The following is a 21,831-nucleotide window of genomic DNA, read 5'->3' as shown; positions in this document are numbered from 1 at the left end:
AGATTTCCGAAAATAGATGCCCAGTTCCTCCCAAACGCTTCTAAAAAGAAGTGGTGCGAGTGGTTTAAAACAGGTTGCGTGAAGAAAAAAACGGTATATATGGGCATTTCAAGGTACGTGGAAATTTTTTTGATGTTAAGTTTATGTATTCTTTTTCTACACGTGAGTGTACATATTTCACGCCAATAAGCCGAGGTCTCCCGGAATAAAGCGTGTGAATTGTCTCGTGGTATTTTCTCGCATGAACTGGGAGTTTTTGCTGTTCAAAAATTTAGTTCTTTCTTATCTTGGCTCGTGCACAAATGCAATTTGAACGCACGCCCTCCCTGTCTTGTGCACAACTAATCAATCGGAATGTTGGCTTGTGCATAAATTGCATGCCTGCCCTTTGTATCATACGCTATGTTGACATATGAGATTTCCAGGTTTATTCCGCCCCTATTTGTAAACTTGACTTCACTTTTGTGGTTAGTGCGTGTATATGCACATGGGTATATATACAGTTTATAAAGGGGACTAGGGTTTTTTCTCCGTACTATTTCACTCACTTGGCCTTGAAGTCGTCCAGCCATTTGTTTCCGGCGCTGAGTGATGCACCCCTGCTACTGGATGGGTGCCGGGTGTACGAACACACCATGGAACGACATGACGGTGCAACCCTCCCTGCAGGGCGTAGCCATCCACCACACGTGGTTTTCATCCGACGTGCATACTACCAATTCTCTAGCGTGCGAGGCCATCCGAGAAGCCATATGACGGTGCACCCTCCCTGCAGGGCGTAGCCATCCACCACACGTGGTTTTCATCCGACGTGCATACTACCAATTCTCTAGCGTGCGAGGCCATCCGAGAAGCCATAAATGCGAGCTGTGCATTACTAAACACTCAAATCAACAGTTTTTTCTGATCAGGGATAAGCAAGGCCAGCTCAGCCAATTTGAATACGCAAACAGCATACAGACACTGGTAAAGGCGAGCCGTGGAGAAGACAAGTGGAGTGATAGCTGATAATGAGACAATGGGAACGGGTATGGTGGTGATATACACGGTGAGTGCACCATCGCGTCTGAGCGTTCGTGTGAGCTACCATGTGAAGCGACGCTCAGTAGTCGCACAATGGATTTGAATTTTTCAAAGCCACGACGCACCCCGTTGGATTAAAAGGGATATACATTCGAGTTTAGCGTAACAGTACAATCTTTTGAGCCCCATCTAGGCATCACGGTGTATCAGCGATGCCAAGAAAGTATTCTAGTGGACTTTTCGCCAGAATTTATAATTGCTTCAATGGACAATAAAATTCGGTGAGCTGCAAAGATAGGCGAGTGGATTAGGATGGATTCCGGTCAGAACACACACGCAACAAAATGCAATATTCTGGCATAAAAAGTTTTAGTCCATACGCAATGATTTTGCAGTTAAGGGCATTGCGGGGCTAATATTCACCATGTGAAACAGAAGCGAACCGCGATGTTTTTGTATGAGTTTCTAGTGGAGCAAATCATCAGATAGACACATATATGTATAGGCGTAGATTGCGTTCTGGTAATGAAGAAAAAAGCGACTGTTAATTAGGTGACGTAATTATTTGTTCCCCTATTCCTCAGGCTAATGCATCACCCTCCTGTTGACCGCTCAAATTTCAAGACTGAGCTGTTTAATTTCGTACAAAGTTGACTCTGCCTCAACCGCTTTCCTATAAACGATTTTTACAATTATTTCTGAGCTTGTTGTTGGAAATTTTCCCCACTTTGAACTGTACAACATTTTTCCCGTTTACTCAGTTCGATGGCACACTGTCCTTTGTGTGCCATCCTTTGTTGCTAACTGCCCATGGTTCAATCTATCCGCAGGCCTTCTTTAATTATCCTCTCGATTTACTTTTAAATGCCTATACAACCACGGCCTACCTGTTTATACTGTCTGCCCACCTCCAATTCAATATATTGTTCACAGCCCAATTGAGACTGCTGAAGAAACGTGGATGAAGTTCGTAGGAACCTGTTTCGCCGCAACTATTACTGACAGTCCGTTGTTGAATCAGACTACACGGTACCTGTCAGATAGGACATCCAGATCGTGCGTTTAGGCTAATTAACCAATTCCTTGCTTTGAGGTCACGGCCTCAGCACAGAATCGTACACTAACCTTGGTTTAGTTTTTGTCAATCAGAGTTGGGCTAAGAGCAACAGTCACTAGACGGAGCTGGTAAAGTAATCTGGAGTAGGGACTTCACTAAGACGATGTGTAGGCTGGCTGGGGAAGAAAAGAAAAACAACTAGGCCAGTAACGCAGCATATTTAAATCAAGTAGGTGTCAAACTCGTACAATGGCCTGAAGCAAGCCAAGAAGATAAGAAGAAATGTTGACAAGTTCTTTTACTTGCCCACTAACTGTATCGTCGCTAAACTCAAGTATACATTAGAACCGATTCGTAGAGGAGGTCGAGGGTAGTTGGGTATTAAGTAAGGCGGTAGCGGGAGCAGTAAGAGAGGTGTTTGGACCGACGGAAGAGCTTTTTCATGAATGAACGTTGGACACCTTCCGCTGAAAATCTGCATAGCCTAAAAATATAACAACTGTCTGGAAGGTGACAGGAACGCAGAATAAGAAACACCTTGCGTGCTCTTGCAACCTGAAACTTCTCCTGGTGGGAAAAGTTTAAAGTACAGGAGGTTCTGAGGTCGAGATCTTCGACCTCCGTGGAATGAGGGACAGGATTTCCATTAATTGTGAAAAGGTCAGCCGGGAGGGAGCGGCAGAAGAAATGTTTGCAGAATTTCGCGGAGAAGCTCAGGCCAGAGTCGTTTGACCAGCGAGTCAGTGGATCTAAGTCTTGCTAAATCTGGTGAAAGGCAAGGGCTTGTGCGGGAGGGAGGCATGTCCGCGATTTTATATCATCCGCGAAGAGGAAAAACCTTACCATGTGGTATGGCACCGAAGACGCCATTGATGTGTAGTGCGGTTGGATCCAGGTAATAATAATTGTTATTCCCAACTAGTGGGTGGCATACGCTCAGGAAATATCACACGGTTACTGTCAGAATAAAACACGACTGGGGATTGCGGATACTGGGGGGTGGACGGTGCTATATCCGATGTTGAGGAATATGTCGAGCTCAGACCTGATCAGGTCATCAAGATTTGAAGGTGGTGGGCAAAATAGAACGAGAGAGGACGAAAGCGCGCATCCTGCCTGGCACATGATAGTAAAACTTCAAATTGCAAAAAAATGGGGAACCATAAAAACAAGTCTGGTGCGGTAGCAGAATTGCCAAGTTCTGGCCCGTCTATTTGAACCGGTCCAAATAATGCTGATGAGGCTTTTTCGTCCTTGGACTTTTGGGCTGGCGGGCAGGGTCAGAAAATGTGTAAGCGTAGAAAATGAACTAGAGGAATCAGCAATACCAATAAATGGTAGCAGGAATCTCACAGTCACGGTATACTGGAACAGTAGGGACTCTCTACAGTCGCTGATGTAGTAAGGTCGGGTATAAAAATTCCCTGGGGTAGGTTTGATACTAGCGGACAAGAGGGAACACTAACTGCGCAGAAAATGAATGACCACAAGGATCATAGAAGGAAGTCAACGAGATATTTACATCCAAACAGAAGGCTTAGCAGTTTAGAATAAACGCGCCCCGGAGATGACTCGGGTTATTTGAAGGGCTTGTTCAAAGTCGCAGGTAAGGGTACGATTATGCAACGGGTCAATGCGAGTACGGCTTCAAACTGGGTGTGGCGGTGCCACATCATCATCGCTTTCCGGACAACCTCGCGACGAACGTCATGTCCGAGGTGATCGGGCTGGGATGTGCGAGTCTGCGGGCGGCAGGATTGCGTTAGGCGCAAGGATTCTGCCGATGTGAAACAAGGCAGACGTAAGATTGAATGTTTTTTTCTGGACCTGATGGGGATCCCTCCGGGTACAGAGCACAAATAGGCTGGAGTGATTAACAGCCAAGCAGGACGTCCGAGGCAGGTGTAGCCGAAGGTCGAAGCTTGGGATCCGAGAGATCAGTCGTGAATGTTTCATCAGACTGGGTATAACAGTGATGTGCTACCAATGCAGGGACTTTTATCGGTTTCTGGATGGCCACGTAAAGGAGTTCGTGGTTAATGTGATCGAGCAGAATGTATGCACTTCTATAGGAATAGGATTAAAGGAACTTTCTGGTTGGTTAGAGGTCCCTTTTGATGTGCCTCTGCTACAAATCGGGTTGCGAGCCACATTTCGGACGTTTTATACAGGAACTGCCAAGGAGTGGAAGCTTTGGAAGAGGATGAAACAGGGCGAGATCAGTATGCAAGGTTAGTTCGAGGAGGAATCAGATAACACGTAGTTCATAGGTAGAAAACCAGCAACTTTAAGTTTATTACGGTTAGCGCGGCGAAAACCAAGGGCTAAATTAGACAGAGCAGGGATAGTTTGATGCTTAGTGGCCCTACAATAAAGGGCCGGCTAAGCCTGCCAGCACAGTGCCGTTACTGAAAAGGAGATGTACAACAAATCAGTATGGCTATGTGATACGGGACAGCGAACATGTTGGAACTGACGGGAATAGATTTCTTGAGACAATGGATTAGTTTATTTAGAAGTTGCCGCGGTAGTTGGACAGTTGCATTAATAACGGTGGCATGTATACGTATGGCAACGCTCACCAATCTTTGAATTACCACCATCACCTTCAATCAAATAGCTGTGTACGGATAAAGGGCCTATAGGCGATATCCTTTATTGCATTTAGAGGAGAATTATAAATTTTTTCAAATATTTTTTTAAATATATCTATTTGGCCACTACCCGGGGGGAAGTGGACAGGAGCGCGTGCAGTATCTCTGTTGGCAGTAGAATTTGGTGCGGCGCAACCCCAACGAAGGTGGTCACATCTTTGTACTTAATGTGAGGGGATGAGTGAAAAGAGAATGAGCATTGGTCCACCTGCAGGTGACCACATGATCGTTGCTGTCAGGGAGCTTTGGTCCGCCGTGGGCAGTTCGATATAGTCAACCGCTTACAAGGCAATGTCCATGGACTGGGGACCACGTGTTGGATGCCCCACAACCTGGGTGCAATCGGTAGAAATTGATGTCTTGTTTAGGACTAGATGTAAGATAGGAAGTGTGCGCAAAATATCATGATATTTTGTTAGGATAATAAAATTCAACAATTACTCGTGAGTACTCCGTGAAAAGATTAAAAAACGAAAAAAAATTGCACAAATTTGTATGAGGGAAAGACGAAATCGATTTTGAACGTACAGCATGCTAAGTCTCTGAACTAGCCGGACCTCATGCCTATTGTTCCCTACAAGTTGGGAAAGAAACCCGTTGCTATTATTTCACCGAATACTTCTCACTGTTTATGATATTGTCCTCTTTTCGCACAATCCCAAATACCTGCAAATGCCCCGGTCATGCTTCATACTAACTGTAAACGTATGATCATGCCAGACGGCATGCCACCCACAAGTTGAGAACAAACATTATTGTTATTATTATCATTATACGGTGGACTGGAAACTGTTCAAGTTGATTTTATAAAAGGATCATGCGCAGTTACGCACAGATGCATCTGGGATTGCACTATCTGTAATAAATTTCATTGGCAAGACGGAAAACCCAATGGAGACACTGAGCTTTGGCCACACTCAGTCTGGGTGCAGTCCGCTAGCTTTCCTGGTTTGGCTGAACCTCCTGGGATGTGGTGGTTTCTAAAGAAAATGATCTGTGCGCTTTGTTGGCATTCACCCGGTTGGTGCGACTGCAAATCTTCTCTACACAGAAGATCAGCTCAATATCACGGTAATAGCTGTGATGTGGTGATTATTTCTTAGAGTGTCCCCAGCAGCTTCATTTTGCTGGTTTAGCATTCCGGCCGCCAGCGCACCTCTTCTACAGGCGATGACATTGGCTTGGATACCAGAGACTCTAGTGGGCTGTATGCAACTATCTACAATTGGCGGATGGTCAACCGACGCTGTCAACGCATAGCTGAAATCTAACTCGCTATTGGAATGATTGGCCTCTGAATACTAAAAATGTATGCAGGACAGTCACGGAGTTTGACGAAATACGCTCGTGTCGGTGAAATCCGAGCTGGTAATCACTTCAGAACATTGCAGGGGCCGCATAAAAAAACTAATTTTCATCGACAACATGATTTTTACTTTGTAGTGGTTAACGTGAGGATGCTTCATTTTTTGTGTGCGTCCATCGGTGTGCTCGAAAAACTGGTTGATGGCATATGTCACCAGTGGTAAGCAGCATGAAAACCACAAAAGCCCACCTCCTGAATTTCTCGCTGGTCACAGCGACAAGCTCTGTGCAAATCATATCCGCGCTCGGGCCACCCACTCTACCGAAAGGCATTCTTTGCGGCATGCTCCAGGCTACCGGCAGGTAACACGGCCCCCACGAATGACTGTTTGCATTCTCAAGACGGTTACCTTTCTAACGTGACCCATCTCGCACTCAGGGTGAACGACTCACTTGCGTGTGATGTTCATCCAGTATACATCAATGTAAAAGGTTGAATGGCGATCGTTTTTCCGAAAATACCCAAAGCGTGCCGAAATCCAAATAGTTATTTCCCGAAGAATAGTCACTTTCTGGTTGCATTGCCAAAGCTAACCATGCGGTGGCATGCCTGTGGGAATCCGAGATAATCTGCAAAACTGGTAACACGTTTCTGGAATGTACGTGTTTCCTGAAGGCCTGCTATGCGTGAAGCTAGTGCTGCATAATGCCTTGGTTAAACAGTGTTTTTCTCGCCTGCATTTGTGATGACATTTCATCCATCACGAACGTTTTATTTAGGTGTTTCTCAGCCATCATTTCATTGAAGAAACCAAACAGTTTTCCCAAAGCCGAAAAATGACTTTGCATTAGGCATGGCTAGCCCACCGGCGTCCATGCCATACGTCACTTTGGTGTGCAGCATGTGTATGTATAGCTGCCAGGTTCTCAAAGAAAATTTACCATAGGTGGTTCGTGCCACACGTGTAATCAAAAATTACGAAGTCTGGGAAACGTTGAAAATTGCTATTTGCTGCTTACTGTTTAGGTTTTCGTGGCCAACAATCAAACGACATGACCTACTATGAGTACACGGCTATATTTTTGCGGCCTTGCTGGAGCTGACAGCATTTTGTCTGCCTAAGCGAGAAAAAGGTAAATATCGGCCTATTTGACGATGAAGGTTGGCACTTGGTGCGGTTGTTTTAGGTAGCTTGCTGGGCTGCGACGTATTACCGCATCTTAGACGGCTGGTACTTACACTTTTGCAAAGTACTGTATTCTACGGGGTCATCGCACGCTGGTCGTCGGTTGATGGGAAGCCTGCCAATGCACAGAAATATCAACTCGTCGCCCTCGATGGTGGTAGGATTTCAACAACTTTAAACGAAACCATGACTAGTTAGGCAGAGTTGGTTGTTCCGAAAGGACACTATGAAATGGTATAACCTTATGTAAGAGCGGTATTCGTTTGAACCGTTGTTTCTGAGACGTTTCGGACGTGTATTTAAGTAGCGGTGTCTTCAGTTCGACCGGAATTATCGGCTTTGAAAAGAGAGAATGCCATTGCGGTCGTCCGGGCGGACAAGTAGTCCCAGGATGGGTACTTGAGAAATTTCTGGGGAGATTTTCTAAGGAGATGAGTAAATTTACATAACTTCCACCGGGTACTTTCCGCCGGGAAGGGAAACCGTAAGGCAGCGTTTAATATCCTTTCACTTCCTTTTCGCGCACGCGCTTGTTGTGCCCGTTAGATACCTTGACTGCTCCAGCGACACCAGAAGGCAAGACAAGCTGTGCAGGGCCTTTGGTCAGTACGAATTCAACTCGGTCTTAGCACCAGATTTACATGTGCATCTGCTCCACTTCGTGGTCATTAACCTGAATATCACCGTAGCTATCGCAACGGTGACCTTGAGACCCTGTCCACCCACACACCCCCACCACTATCGGCTGAGCTGCTGGACCTGATGCCCAGCTGGGATGTTGGCGGTAGGAACGAACGTTGATATTCAGCGGACTGATGGTATGGATGTCTCGCTACATGTTGATAATCCGTAAAGCGCTAATTTAGCTTCTTCCTCAATAAGACTGATTTAATTTTTCTGCGACCGACTAAATCTACCGTAATTTACTACCGACGTCATAGCTATGGGCCCCCGGTATATCACGGGTTGCTAGGATGTTGTGGGTGCTCAAAGTGCGCACCATTAATTGGTGCTATCCGTTAGTGCAAGTTTACATCAGTAATCTCACCGATCGTTATGAGATTTGTGCATGATATCAGTTGTGGGTGCCGTATCTGCTTATGCTGCATGGGTTGAGTTTGGACCACTTCCGGAAGATCTGTATAATCGAACTGGACCTTCAGATCATTCCGCGAGCCCAGAGAGGCTGTCCATAGAAGTATATTTGCTCCTCATCCTCTAAGAGTTGAAATATTGACTCCATGTACATCCGAGCTCACGCAGTTCCGGTAGCATTTTAACTCATTTATTGATGTTGAGGAGATAACCCACATGCGGAAGTGCCGATCTATTATTTTCACTTAAGAAGGGGTGTCGGACTTTTGCGATGCACTTGTGCTGATTGCATGAAACCAGCAGGTGTGGTGATGTGTGGCGGTCGTGAAGCTGTTTTATATGCTCCGCTCCGAATGTTCACCTTTAGCAGAGCTACGCTGACCTAACTTCTACTCAGTGCAACCGTTCTTCGAGGAGGATGCCGAGAGATATCTGAAGCTAGAAACTGCGACTGCTGTCCTACGAATATGAATCAAGAGTCCCACAATGACTCATAGTTCCCGGGGTATGTAGGTCAGGGCACTGATTGCAGACACTGGCGAGTTTCAGCGATTCCAGGGCTGAATATTGAGGTTTCACAAGAATTTCATACACGGCGAAAAATGGATGCCAAGACAACATTCTATGGAGCGTTACCCCAAAACCAGTTGTTGTCTTAGGATCACTTTTCAATATGATTACATCTTTCGCATGATCAGAAAGGATCTGTAAGCCATCACAATTGACTGTGGTCACTTTCTGCTTTAATTTTACAATTAGACGACTGTCTCCGTGGTCATTATAATTGCCTTCAGGTATTTTCGGGTAGCAGTTCCCTACACACAACAATCAACTGTCCCATCTCAAATCGCAAGCCAGTGTTATTTCAAGTAACTGAACTTGAATTTCATGTGGTTGCATTTTATCGTCTTTGAGTATAGCCGGTCACATTCTTTTTGCTGAGAAGCATCACTCCATCTGTTACATGGAATGTAGGCCCGTGTTTTCAGAGGTTCCAGCATCGTTTTTACTCGGTAGATTTAGCCATGAAAGCTAATGACGACACATCTAGATCTCGTCTTTGAGCTTTTTCCTCTAGGCATCGAACGTGTACCAATAACTTGTGGTACTAGCTCGAATATGTTCTTCGCTCCTAAAATTCTTGTTTCGTAGGTCAAGCTTAGGACAGTGAATCGTCGGCTTGAAGATTCATATTTTACCGCTTGGACTAATTCAAGTCCGCTCTATAAGCTTTTTGGCTACCCCGGTGCAAGCCTGATGCTTGTGATACCACAATGAATTTCCATTCTGCCTTGTATTTTTGTTAGGATGATTGAACTGAAATATTTGAGTTCAACAGCATGTTCGACTTCTCCTGACACCCCTTGTCTAGGCTTGCGCAACTTGGGAATATCCCAGCCCCTAAGTCTCTTGCGCGAGATGCACTCCTTGGATGAAGTACAAGTTGGTTTAACACACCACATTCCGAATCCGTTGCTTTAAGCCGGCTCTAGCTATACTTCTGAGGTGTCAGTGGTCAAGATATGAAGATACCCAATATCCTTCACCCGAAGTGACAAGTCTCGCAGCTGTAGAGCAATACAGCCTGCAATGTGGTTTGATGCGTCCTTTGAGACATAGTGGAATTCTTTTCGATACTAGAGGTGGCGTAAATTGGCGGACGCAATTCTGATCTTTGAGATTCACTTGTTAACTTCGTCAGCTGTTAGCCCCTGGATTCATAAGGGTATGTACATCCTGCGGTATGATTTTGCAGCTTGTGGACGCTGGGCGAATGCCGAAGGACTGGATGACCTTGGTCAGATACCTGCGTTTTCAGGTACTTTTCGTCTGCATGTTCCAGGGTGACAAGGGTCTCGCTCGGAAACATTTGTAAAACTTCCAATGTTCGGCTCATTACCTCACCTTCTTCTTTAAACAGAGCAAGTGGGAGCTCTTCTTACCAGCAGCTTGGTGACGCTTGAATGGCAAATGGCATTCGCTTATTATTTAATCGTTCAACTGTGGCACCCTTCCGGTTCTTAACTGCCATGCCACCAATAGGAAGCACGAGGGCTGAAATAATTTCAGGTTGCCCAAGCCTAGACAGGGAAGTTAAGAGGCAGAGGTCGCCTTCGAACCACGGAGTTCCCGGTCAGCGAATTCGCGCTATGACCACTGAGCCATCTTGCCCGCTCATTTTCTAAGTTGCAGGGGGTTCCAAGTTCACTGTTTAGGACTTTTGCTGGTGGCCAGTTGAATTATTGATGAAAGTATTCAGCCCGTAGAGTTCGGCTCTTCGGAGATAGGCGAGTGATTGTTATACTTACCGGGTTTCACACTTCACCCATCCCTTCAGCTTTTTGGATCCCCAAGCTTCTGTATCCGCTGATATTCTTTTTCACCTGAAGTCTGACAGTTCGTCGATTGGCTCTGTACTCTTGACCAGAAACACGTGTGCGAACTTCAAACACTTTTAAACTGTTGATCGATACCGAATATTTCGATATATTTGGTTCAACATTTTTTTAAGTGGAGGGCCCAACATCTCGCAGTTTTACGGGCGGTACCTTCAAAAAACCTGTTGTTCGAAAAGGACTTCAGTATGTTTCTAGTAGGCTTTCTTCATTGTTGTCTGTTTACTGTCGTCATGTACCACTTGACCGTCACTCCTATATAGGCATTTCGGTTAGGCATCTATGGAATTGATGTACTAACAGAAACAGTAATAAAAATCCTCTAAGTGTACCGCCTTTTCGGCGCATAGCTACTATGCTACCCGAAGGAGACAAGGGTTGAAGTACTTTCAGGTTCTCCAGGCCTAGATAGCAGTCGATATGCTGAGGATGGGTTCGAACCACGGACCTCCCGGCGAGTAATTTTGCGCCTTAACTGCTCAGGAGACATTACACCCTACCGCTCACACCCACAATTCCGCGTCTGCTATTCGAGCCCAGTTCTCTCTTTTTTATTGCAAAACTAACCGCCTCAGTCCATTATAAACACCTTTCGGTGTTATGTTTAGTCTGAACGTTAAATGCATTGACAGCGGCGTACGTCTTTTGTAACCTTTACCGGTCACCAGCTGTTCCTTGGCAGTACTGGGTTTAGACTTATTTGGCTCCGTTATGTTACCTGGCGTCCCCTTACCACCGGACAGCCCTGGAGTTAAATTGGCCACCTTATCATCAGCTGCTGTTGGCCTGGTACAATCCTTGACCGCTGATCGTTCTGGAGTGCACAGTTTTGCTGCTTTCTTTTGGAGTAGGTCTTTGTCAAATTTCCCCGTCAACCACAGAAACGAGCTCCTCGCTTACCAGTAGAGAAGCTCATTGACCCGCAAGCTTGGATAAAACCGAGGCCTACTATGCAATGCATTGCAGCAGCCTTGTAGAATATTGACCGTAAGTGGGGTGAGATAACTAAGGCTATATGTGAAATCAGGAAATCTGCTTCGATCTCCGAGTGCGTAGACCGATGCTGCTGGATTTCAGGACACTCGCTGTCGCTTCTTCTGGTTTGGAGTACAATTCAGCCAAACGGTCCATCAGACGACAGTTCAAACAGTCTGTGCGTCGACCTATGATCGTGGTGGTACCAGATGTTTCAGGAAATTGAAGAGGCCAGTCCATCTGCGAATACACAGAGGCTGCTCAAGCTTATACGCAAAATAGAGCCTAAAAGGCTTTTCTCTGATGATTTAAACGACGGTAGTGTTGGAAGTCCAATATATAATGAAGAATAGCGTCTAGATCGCTGAGTGGCATATTTCTAGCAGCACTTCACCTGTGTCTTTCATTCGACCTGCTCATTTGCGCCTGTGATCTGTGAGTTTAGGTGCACCTCGGCTGATAAAGTCCTATGTCCTTCTGCCTCGAGGCGTCATCGGGCTGATGGCCCAGAAGAGTTTTCCACAGCGCTGTCCAAAGGTGGGGGAGAATCTGTGTTTCGCTTTGACACGGTTCCTTACGGGTAAATTACATCAGCTACCGCCTCCAATACACAGCTATCTTCCTCACCTATCCAAATAATCGGTGAACGAAGCTGGCATCCAGAACCACATTACGTCAAGTACTCGGTTTGTACAGGGAATGATGATCGTGAATGATCTGGTAGACTTAGTTCACATCAGAGTCTGAGGCCATCTCAATAACCAGGCTAGGTTTTTACATCTTGCACGCCCCTGAAGTTCAGGTAGAAACAGAAACGGACAACCGGGGAATTGGAATCCATATAGGTGGAAGTCAGTAATTGACCCACGCCACCTATAGCTAATGACGACTTGGTCTATTTGTGTTGAAGTTTGTCTCGAATGCGAGGAGCACTCTGTGGCCATGTGGCTTTGATGGCTTGGAAGTTAGTGCTACACAAAAGCAGAAATACATGTACAGCAAGCATTCACCGTTTTACTTTTACCTCGGTTCCAGCCCAAGACGACCAGCGATTGATCACCATCAGCCAAATCTACCCAGCTGCAGATTCATATCTGTGGGAAGCTCAATAGCACCTGAGATTTTGGACGCCACTTCAAGCCGCTTAAAAAGTAGTAAAAACCATCTTTGAGGGTGTCAGAGGCACAGTCTTTGGGAGAAGGCATATAAGATAAACAGGCAGTGGGGTCGGTTATCAAAGGACGTCCGTTTGAGGAAAAACCTTTCAGTTTTGTAACTTAGAACAATGGAAATCACAGCAGAACCAGCTTCAGTGGCTTCCGGATCACCAGAAGTGCACAACGGAAAGAGCAATGGAACCTATGAAGATGTCAGTCCAACAACATTATTTGGGTTTTGAGTGCTTGTTTCAGAGAGACCACAAATCAGTGGCAAATTAGTCCAGCATATATGCAAGAGTAATCTGTTATCCAGCTTTTTCAGAGTACAAACGTAAGAGGCTGCCGAATGAACTAGGCGTCGGAGGTTGAAGAATGACTTGGAAGTGTCTGCGGCCGCATCAGATGAGTTGACCGTAGATGTTGCAGCTAACGGCAACGGGCGACAAGGTGTTATGTCGTTCCTCAAGAATGGGCCCACGGAAATCATCCTGGCAACAGGGTGAAGAGAGGGAGAAGGAAGAACATATAAAATAAGATAGACTATATCAGAAATATCCATGCTGTATGCAGCAAGTAAGGCAACCCGTGTGATAACACCATGCGACATGAGATTAGTTGTAGATGTGTAGTTCATAGTTGTATATGGGATGGGTCAATGCCAGGGCACCAAGACTTAGAGATGAGGACGATTATGGTTCTAAACCATGGTCTTTGGCGCAAAAGTCGAACCAAAAGGCTGCGCTGGTTGTTAGATAAACTTACATCTTTAAGGGGCAATCAGTCACGTGTTCCAACCATCAGACTAGAGGACCACGAAACTGCCAATTGACCAACTTGGTATAAGAGGCTCTTTGAATGTCACACGTACACCGCAATATAGCTGATCGGGTTAACAAACCACCACACCGTAGCAAGGTCCGGTCTCTTCCTAGATTTAACTCTGTCGATCATTTAATTCGTGGTCAGAGTGCTACCGGTGTAGCAGAGATGCAGGCAATATGTTATCTTACTACCGCTCACCTCTATGTTGAGCAAACTCTGGTACATCCGCCTCTTTAAGTAGGTTGACAAAAAGCAAGCATGTTATGATTATTCACACTTGCGCATATGGAGATGCTTTAGACTCGACCGATGTCTTTAAAGGATTTAGTACATAACAATAGGTCACAATCGTGGCCTTTCTAGTCAGGTAGCATTCGTTTGGTTAGACGTTTTGAATTGACCAAGTGACCATCCAGACGTTACCCAATAGACAGACCTTCTTCTGAATCGCGTAGTCTCCACAAATGTTATAGCTAGATACGGAGTAAATGAAGTTGAAGCCTTAACGTGGCCTTGTTTTGCCCTGGTATTATTATTGAAATCTGTAGACGTGGTTCCACCTCTGCTCCGCAATATCATCAATTCCACAGTACTGAACAACAGTTTTCCCCCATACTTAAAAGACTTGACGAGGTTGATAAGTTTGGGTATCCCATTTTCCGGAGGATGTTCTATAGTGTTTCACTGTTCACTGAGTCGAAGAACTTTGTGAATGAGTAGGACGTATAGCGGATGGTAGCATTTGCGGCCTGTTTTCCGTATGTGCCACACTGCGAAGTTTAAACAGTGTTTGGTCCTTCACTTGAAAAATACTTGGAACCGATTGGGTAGTCATCGTTTTTGAAAAAAGTTTGGTGAAAATCGGTAGATTTATTGCTGGACTATCAAATGAACCGACCCAGAAGAACTAGACCTTAGGCAGGACCCAAACACATGTAGGTTTTCTCACCTACCCAACACCTGTCCAACCACTCTAACACGCTAAAATCTCTCGGCCGACACCCAACAGAGATTTAGCTCGACCTAGCTGATTGGTTCTCCTTCCGCCTTAACTCTCCACCAACCTCGGAACCTAGTAACTTGGCCTGACGAAGCTTTTGTATCAAAAGCGAAACGTTGCCCAGCAATGAATCTACCGATTGTCACCAAACTTTTTTGAAAATGAAAGTGTTTGGTCCTCTTCGGAACGAATTCATTCAAAATGTTCGCATTCTTAAGACTTAAGAGCCGGGATTCCGCAAGTAATACAAAACTGGCAGAATTGCCCATTTTCTATCCGTTTTATCTTCTCTTGAGTAGCGGCACTATTGTTGCATCCATTTAACCTTGTGGAATATCCTCAGCTTCCATAATTGAAGGGGTCACATAAAGGAATTTACACCACAGCACTTGTCCGCCAGTTAGTCGGGTAATCCGTTATTTCCTGAAGCTTCCTCGCTTTAAATTTGAATAAGGCTGCTTGTAACTATTCCGACGTTGGAGGAACGTGTGTGATTCTTATTTGTACGTCGCGGCATTTCAAGTTTATTCCGTCTGCTTTTTGACGGGCGGTTGAGTAGTGGGGAGAAGTGAGTACATATTTTTAAACCGAAAAAAAACGGGTTGTACAGACCACATCTATGCTTTTTCGGGGAAAAGAAGTGTCTATGTTCACACAAATACGGAAATACTGGTCTCCCGCAGGACATCCCTTAACGTTCTCTTGCTCGTGCCACAGGAGATAATACAAACTTACCTGCAGAACGCCTTATTCTTACAATGATGGCTCTCTGCCTTCCCGTTTGTCTGCTTGCTATTGGCTCTGCTAACAAGGCTAAACCAGAGGGGGCAGGTATCTTGGTTACCGTAAACATGAGGGTGGTCGCAATGCACAAGCCGACTACCATACCAAAATATCAGCTTTGATTGAAGACACTGTCGCAGAAAGACTGCAAATAGTATGGTGTCCGTTGACGAGCACTTAATGAAGAGGTTCAGCTCAGTAGCATTACTGCCAGGCGTTCGAAAAGATTCGTGTTGGAATTCGGATGTCTCCCGTCGATATGAAGGCAACAATTAGAAGTTTATAGTTGGTGAAGGCGCAATGTATCCCTCAGACATGTGAGAACTTTCATCGGCAGGCACGGCTGTTAGGGTCTCTTCCATAAATCCGAGTGTCTTGAGGATGTCATTTTGTGAGCTATTGTTTTGTTCTTTCAGTAACAACGTGAATCAAATGCTCCGATTTTATGACTGCATTCATGTGAAACAGCGTACTATCTGTTAGTTGATTCAGTTGTGTCCGAAGTTAATCAGGGTTTATTACCAAATACTGCTACTAAGTACACACGCATTCCTATGACCCGTATCAGAAAAGCTGTTTTAGTGGAGTACTAGAATCGTGAATAATTGCAGCTCAAATGGTCTATTGATGGTGTTGTTTTGCCTCGACTATTGTTCATGAACGGCCACTTGAACTGTATGATGACATGATACCCTTATTATCCCAGTCACCTCGCAGCTAGATACTGTCGTTATACCGTCGTTCATAAAAAAGCCGTTTCTTTTTTTATTCTAAACGTTTTAAAACGTATGAGGCACGTAGTTTTTATTCGTTTAAAAGTATTAATGTGACAGTAATGATTTCAATGAATATCTATTGGTAGTTTCGCTCAGCTTTTAGATATATTGTTCTGTTCGTTCCTGTTAAATAAAGCTTGTCTCCGGCTACATATTCACCCAATGAATGAACAAGTTCTATCGAGAACCGGTATTAATAACTGTGTAAGTTCATTATGATATGAATAAAGTGGCATTCGCGGCTGTCGTTCCCACTGGTCTATGTGTAGAACCCTTCCAATAAGCAGTTGTTGCACGTAAGGGGCTAAGGAAGTGGGCCCGATGAAACTACATGTAAGTTGCTCCACACTCTACTATGATCATTATATATGTTGAACAGTATCCCCATATCACAGACCCGTTGGTCTATCTCGGCGAATGCAACTTCCAAACCCACGCATATTGTTTAGGATGACTTAGCTCATTTAGAACTGCTGATTGATAACCACTTATGTCCTTCACTTTCACGTAAAGAAGTATCGTAATTACTTTATTCCGTTCAATACTCAACAAAGCGTTTTCTTTACCATTGCAGGCAGGGTCCACTCAGCCATTATCAGCGGAATTAATAACAGCACCAAGAGTGTTACGGTTGAATGGTATGAAAAAGGTGAAGCGAAAGGGAAAGAGGTAAGCTGATACCATCCTATTTTATAGCTACCCAAAAAGTAGTTATTAGAATTTCGATCGACCGTGGATGCCCACTAAACCATCTTATCTACCGTGTATTCTCAGATGTCTTTTTTTGTTTTTACTCCTGCCAGCTTAGTTGGGATTAGAGCACATCACTGGTGGACGTGACTTATTGTCCATGGTGAATGTTGTGAATCAGTGTTTGAGCTGTTCAACAAACGTGATTCAAAGTAACAAAGAATCAGCTTTACCACGTGCCTAGATCCCCCCTTTTGGATGTAAACATTATGTATTCTCAGCTGAATGTCGAGCTGGAGGATCTACATTTTTATTTATACACCACTTGTTGTGGTTCATCCTTATTAGTGGCTGGATATAGTGGCTTAGATGTAGTCTTTTTTCACAACGCACTGATCGAAGCCTCCATGGGTTGGTAGATCAGAATTCTGTGCATCTTCAGTGCACAGAAAGTGCTGCATCTGTTCTGGAACAGAAGAATATCTTGTGTAGAAAAGCATGTCGGCTTTTCACTGTTTACCGTCATGCACTTGTTTTATAGACGTTTTGTGTCGACGATTAGCAAAAACAATTGAAATGCTGGTCCAACTTTTTCAGTAATGTTCATCGTTTCACATGACTTAACTAATTTCCACATTCTGTTTTTTATGATCATCCTCACTGTGATCATCATGGCTGAGTACTTGAACTTGGATATTAGGTTCATCGCAGAAGGATTCTAGGTGACTTCCGTGGGTTTTATTCTATTTGGCTAGTGGAGGACTGGTGAGCCTGGTTGGATAGGGTCGCGCCGTGGGTTGTTAGATTTGTAATTTGGCCCCATTTGCCCGTTTCGCCGCTCGCTCTCCATGTCTCACGGTTTAATTTCACCTCTTCAGTTGAACCAGTGCATTACTTCAAGTAGTATTCGGAGTAGGGCTTTCAGTACGTCGACCCCTATCTACTTCTCAGTTTGATGGCCTCGCATCTCTACGAGAATTTTCCTTCAGTAAGCTGCTTGGCTGGCTTAGTCCCCAGTCGAACACGCCCGTATAGCGTCTCGAACGACGTCCTGTTAACCCCCTTTGAAGAGATATTATCAGGTGTAGGTCAGACGTCCCGTTTCTTTTGGTGGTTTCTCTTTGGAGACTATTGCATTCGGTCATTTATCTGGGATCCGTTGGATCATGGTTTTGGTATATCGTCATCGCTGTAACAAATTCAGTCAGACTATGGCTTTTCGTGTTCTTTTTTTCAGATTGAACTAGAAGCGATCTATCATTTGAACCCTAATTTGCGAAGACCTACGGTAAGTCTCGAAGCTTCTGACTTTGTTCCAGCAGACACTCCGGTTTTTTGAAGACATTTTAACTTATGGGATCTTATCAAACCTCTAGGGCGAGGTGGCCCAAGTGGTTAGAGCACGAATTTACTGACCGGAAGGTCCGTGGTTCGAATCCGACCTCTGCCACTCGACTTCCCCTGTCTAGGCTTGGGCGACCTGGCAGTATCCCAGCCCTCGTGCAACCTTCGGGTGGCATGGCAGTTAGGCACCGAAAGGGTGCTACAGCTGAAAGAGAAGAAGAGGTGTTATAAACTGCTCACTTTTTGGCTTTACCGTGTTTCTCCTTTACTTGCTAGACAGTAAAACAACCGATGACATTCCTTGTGTGCGGAAAAGTCGGGACTTTTTTCGCTGGTATCGTTTGGGAAAATTACCTGGTTTCAACCGCATGTCAATGGCCACTCAAGGGTTTGCTTTTTGACATCGGTTGATCAGATTTTCATCATCGCCATCAACTGGTTCTATAGCCTACTCGTCACAAAAGTTCCGAATCACCGCTCATGTGATGGAAAATCAATCCGATGTAGCGAGATGGCTCAGTGGTTAGGGGGCAAATTTACTAACCGGAAGGTCCGTGGTTCGAGCCCGACCTCTGCCTCCCGACTTCCCCTGTGTATGACAGTATGCCTGCCCTCGTGCTTCCTTCGGGTTGCATGGCAGCTAGGCACCGAAATAGTGTTACGGCTGAACGGTTATTATTATTATTAGCCTTATCATGATTCAAGTCTTGGCTAACTAATAGCTATATCATCAGTTGATAGTTGTCTTGGAGATGCACTTTGAGTGAAAATTCTCTCAATGTCTATAGGATCTTGAATGGAGGCAGCTCGCAATACCCTCCATCTTTTATGTTTTCGAGGTGAATTGGATACTTTTCCTTGCTGATTGAGCACTGGTACATAAAACGTGAAGTTAAAAATTCATCCCTTATTTTGCTCTAGTTGGAGTATTTCCCGGTTGCCAAATGGAACAGGATAAGATAGACGCTATAAAGAAGGCTTTCTCAACATTTCGTTAGAGCAGTTACGCGATTAATATACGGTTGATTAGTGAAATACACTCATTTGCAAACTAATTTGGTTTTTAGAAAGACTCACCTAGAACCCAGCTGAATCTCTCGTTTGTGATGTTTCCATCAACCTTATGAGTAGTGCATTACGAATATACGGTTGATTACTTAGTTCACCACCTGTACTACTATTGGGGTACCATTCAAAGCTACCTCATGAATCATTCGAGTAGTGTAACGTATTTTATTATCCCACATTCATCGGACCGTGAACCTTAGCCTACGAATAGATACAGTTCTTGCTTGATGTCTGTTATGATGACTGCACTTTCGGATCAGATGTTTATTGCGTCGTCGGAATGGTGCTCATCCATGTGCTGCATCATTGTTCCCGACAGCATCACTAATGTGGAAACGCTGGTGTGATATGCGTTAATTTTATGTTTGCGTTGAGACTTGTTGCCCGTGGTTATACCGCACGGGTTAAGATGCCTACAGGTGCACGAGTCTTTTTTTCGAAAACAGTGACTATTATCTTTTATTGAGAACCTCCCAGTAGTAGCCAAAGAACACAGTCAATCGGAACATATGCACTTCTTGTTGGATATTATCTACACAAGGGTAACATTAATGGAAACTCCCAATGGTCTTGCTGCTGCGGTACAGGTTTTCGTTTTTCATGTTCGGCAGGACAAACGGTTTCGCGTTCTACACAGCCATTGTGTGTCATTTTTCAAATTCGTGCTGATCGCACAAACCAACTATTGAGACAAGATCAGTAGTGCACATCACACAGATCTCGCTTAGCTATTGGAGTTCCAAGGACACACGACTGGGCAAGAATACCAAAACACCACAATTGCTTAGAGATACTGGAACCCACTGAAATAAGTAGCACAGGTTTTCGGCGGTTATCTAGGCGTACCGAACTTCAAAGACACAAGACGCCTAATAAATACCGCTCCTCATTTTCTTGCCAATTACTTATATTTAATGTTGTTGCCTACCCACATTTAGGGACGTTTGTCTACAATTGATCTGAATGTATTTCAAGTGCTGCTAAATAATTTTACTTGCATTGCCATTGAGTTATTCTTGTGGTTAGTTCGAAAGCACTGTTCTGCTCCTAGCGATCCACAGCTTCAAGTAAAAGGCGGTAGAAAGGATTCCTAGACTACTTTGTGTAAGGAGTCGGCGCTCATATCATGCTTATTCTCGTGTTACTCTGTTGTTGCCATCTGTCATGATGTGTAGTCGTGGATTATTGAAACATCGTGCTTGATTACCATTTTCTTTGTTTTTTTTCTCCAGCCACCAACTGATAATGTTGGTGGAACAGGGGAATCAAACAAAACACACCTCTCAAAAGAAGCTTCAGTACAACGTTCCGCGCTTCCTTCCACTGCTCATGGTCCTCCCAGCGATAGCCGGCCTGTATCAGCAGTCACCAACCTCCAACAACATCCTCAGTCTAAGTGTGAGGTACCAACTGCACCTCCTCCCTCCCGTTTGGTTCCCCCGGGCAACCGTGCTCCGGCACCTTCACGCCCGGGTACCGTGTACGTATCCAACAGGCCTACGCTAGGTAGTGGTACTCAGGACGACCGAGTGAATCAGACCCGCATCGCTCCTGGGCCTAATACGAGTGTAGCGGTCAATCAGACTATCCTTGACGCACCATTGTTGCGACCACAGGATGGACTTGGTGGGTGGCTTTGCATTCCGCGTCTCTTGAGTCTCGTTGCAGTGCTGTATCTGAGTCTAGTTGATGTATCTTTTTTATCTCAGGGTATAGTAACAATTCACATTACCAACGTTTGCGTAAGGAGATGCCCATACAAATGGACGTCGACTCTTCCGACCACAGCGTCCATGGTGGTTTGGGAAACGATTCCGTGACTGATGGATTGAATCACCTGGCCGACCTCGCACGGGACCCTGAGACCGGTGGCTTGTATACTGAATGGATGGAACAAGATAGTGCTGAAGTCGCAGATGAAGAATCCCTAGCAATAGGAATCAACTCACGTCCTTCAGCCAATGATCCCCAGAGACGCCCGATGGGTGAGTGTCATGAGTTAGCTTTTGATGTCTATGATTTGTGTTCGTCTGTCCACCGACTTCGCAGTCCACTCATAAATTGGTGCTTCGCCTAGCAGTTAACCGTGTCTTTTTAATGAAACCGTGCTCATGGTGCTTACGGCTTTAAATCGGCCTCTCAGAGGATAAACAGCGAATCTCTCTGATATTTTTTTCACACATCTGTATGATGCTAACTTTGACATTTGTTTTATATCGTAAGACGCTCTTGTTGGTCTGCTTTTGACTGGACGCCCGAACTCAGTGTCACGAGCTTGTACGCCGCATCATGAACTTTCTCAAGGTTGCCACACTAGAAGTTTTCTCACCACATATTACGAATTCGTGTGTTCTACGTTACGGTCAGATAATTCTTTGGGAGTAACCAAGCTGCTTTGAGGAATCAGGTGTGACATTTTAATGATAGGTTGTCACACTCATTTGGATTCGTACCATTTGCCTATAGTTTTCAAAATCCTCAGGGGGAATCCGATAA

At 44.8% G+C, this 21,831-nt stretch overlaps 1 protein-coding gene across 1 annotated transcript in view; it reads left to right on the top strand.

The window, feature by feature from the left end:
* Positions 1 to 7,951: 7,951 nt before the first annotated feature.
* T265_10154 (hypothetical protein) overlaps positions 7,952 to 21,831 on the top strand; it is a gene marked incomplete at both ends in the record, with an annotated part of 33,858 nt that continues 19,978 nt past the window's right edge. The window contains 5 exons of the mRNA XM_009176442.1: positions 7,952 to 8,044; positions 16,808 to 16,902; positions 18,161 to 18,211; positions 20,568 to 20,961; positions 21,045 to 21,320. Coding sequence (XP_009174706.1) covers positions 8,002 to 8,044; positions 16,808 to 16,902; positions 18,161 to 18,211; positions 20,568 to 20,961; positions 21,045 to 21,320 — 859 coding nt within the window. The remainder of the gene's footprint in view (positions 8,045 to 16,807; positions 16,903 to 18,160; positions 18,212 to 20,567; positions 20,962 to 21,044; positions 21,321 to 21,831) is intronic.

Source organism: Opisthorchis viverrini (genome assembly GCF_000715545.1).
Source record: "Opisthorchis viverrini unplaced genomic scaffold opera_v5_338, whole genome shotgun sequence".
NCBI classification, from domain to species: domain Eukaryota; kingdom Metazoa; phylum Platyhelminthes; class Trematoda; order Opisthorchiida; family Opisthorchiidae; genus Opisthorchis; species Opisthorchis viverrini.
This window is presented reverse-complemented; position numbering and strand designations above follow the sequence as displayed.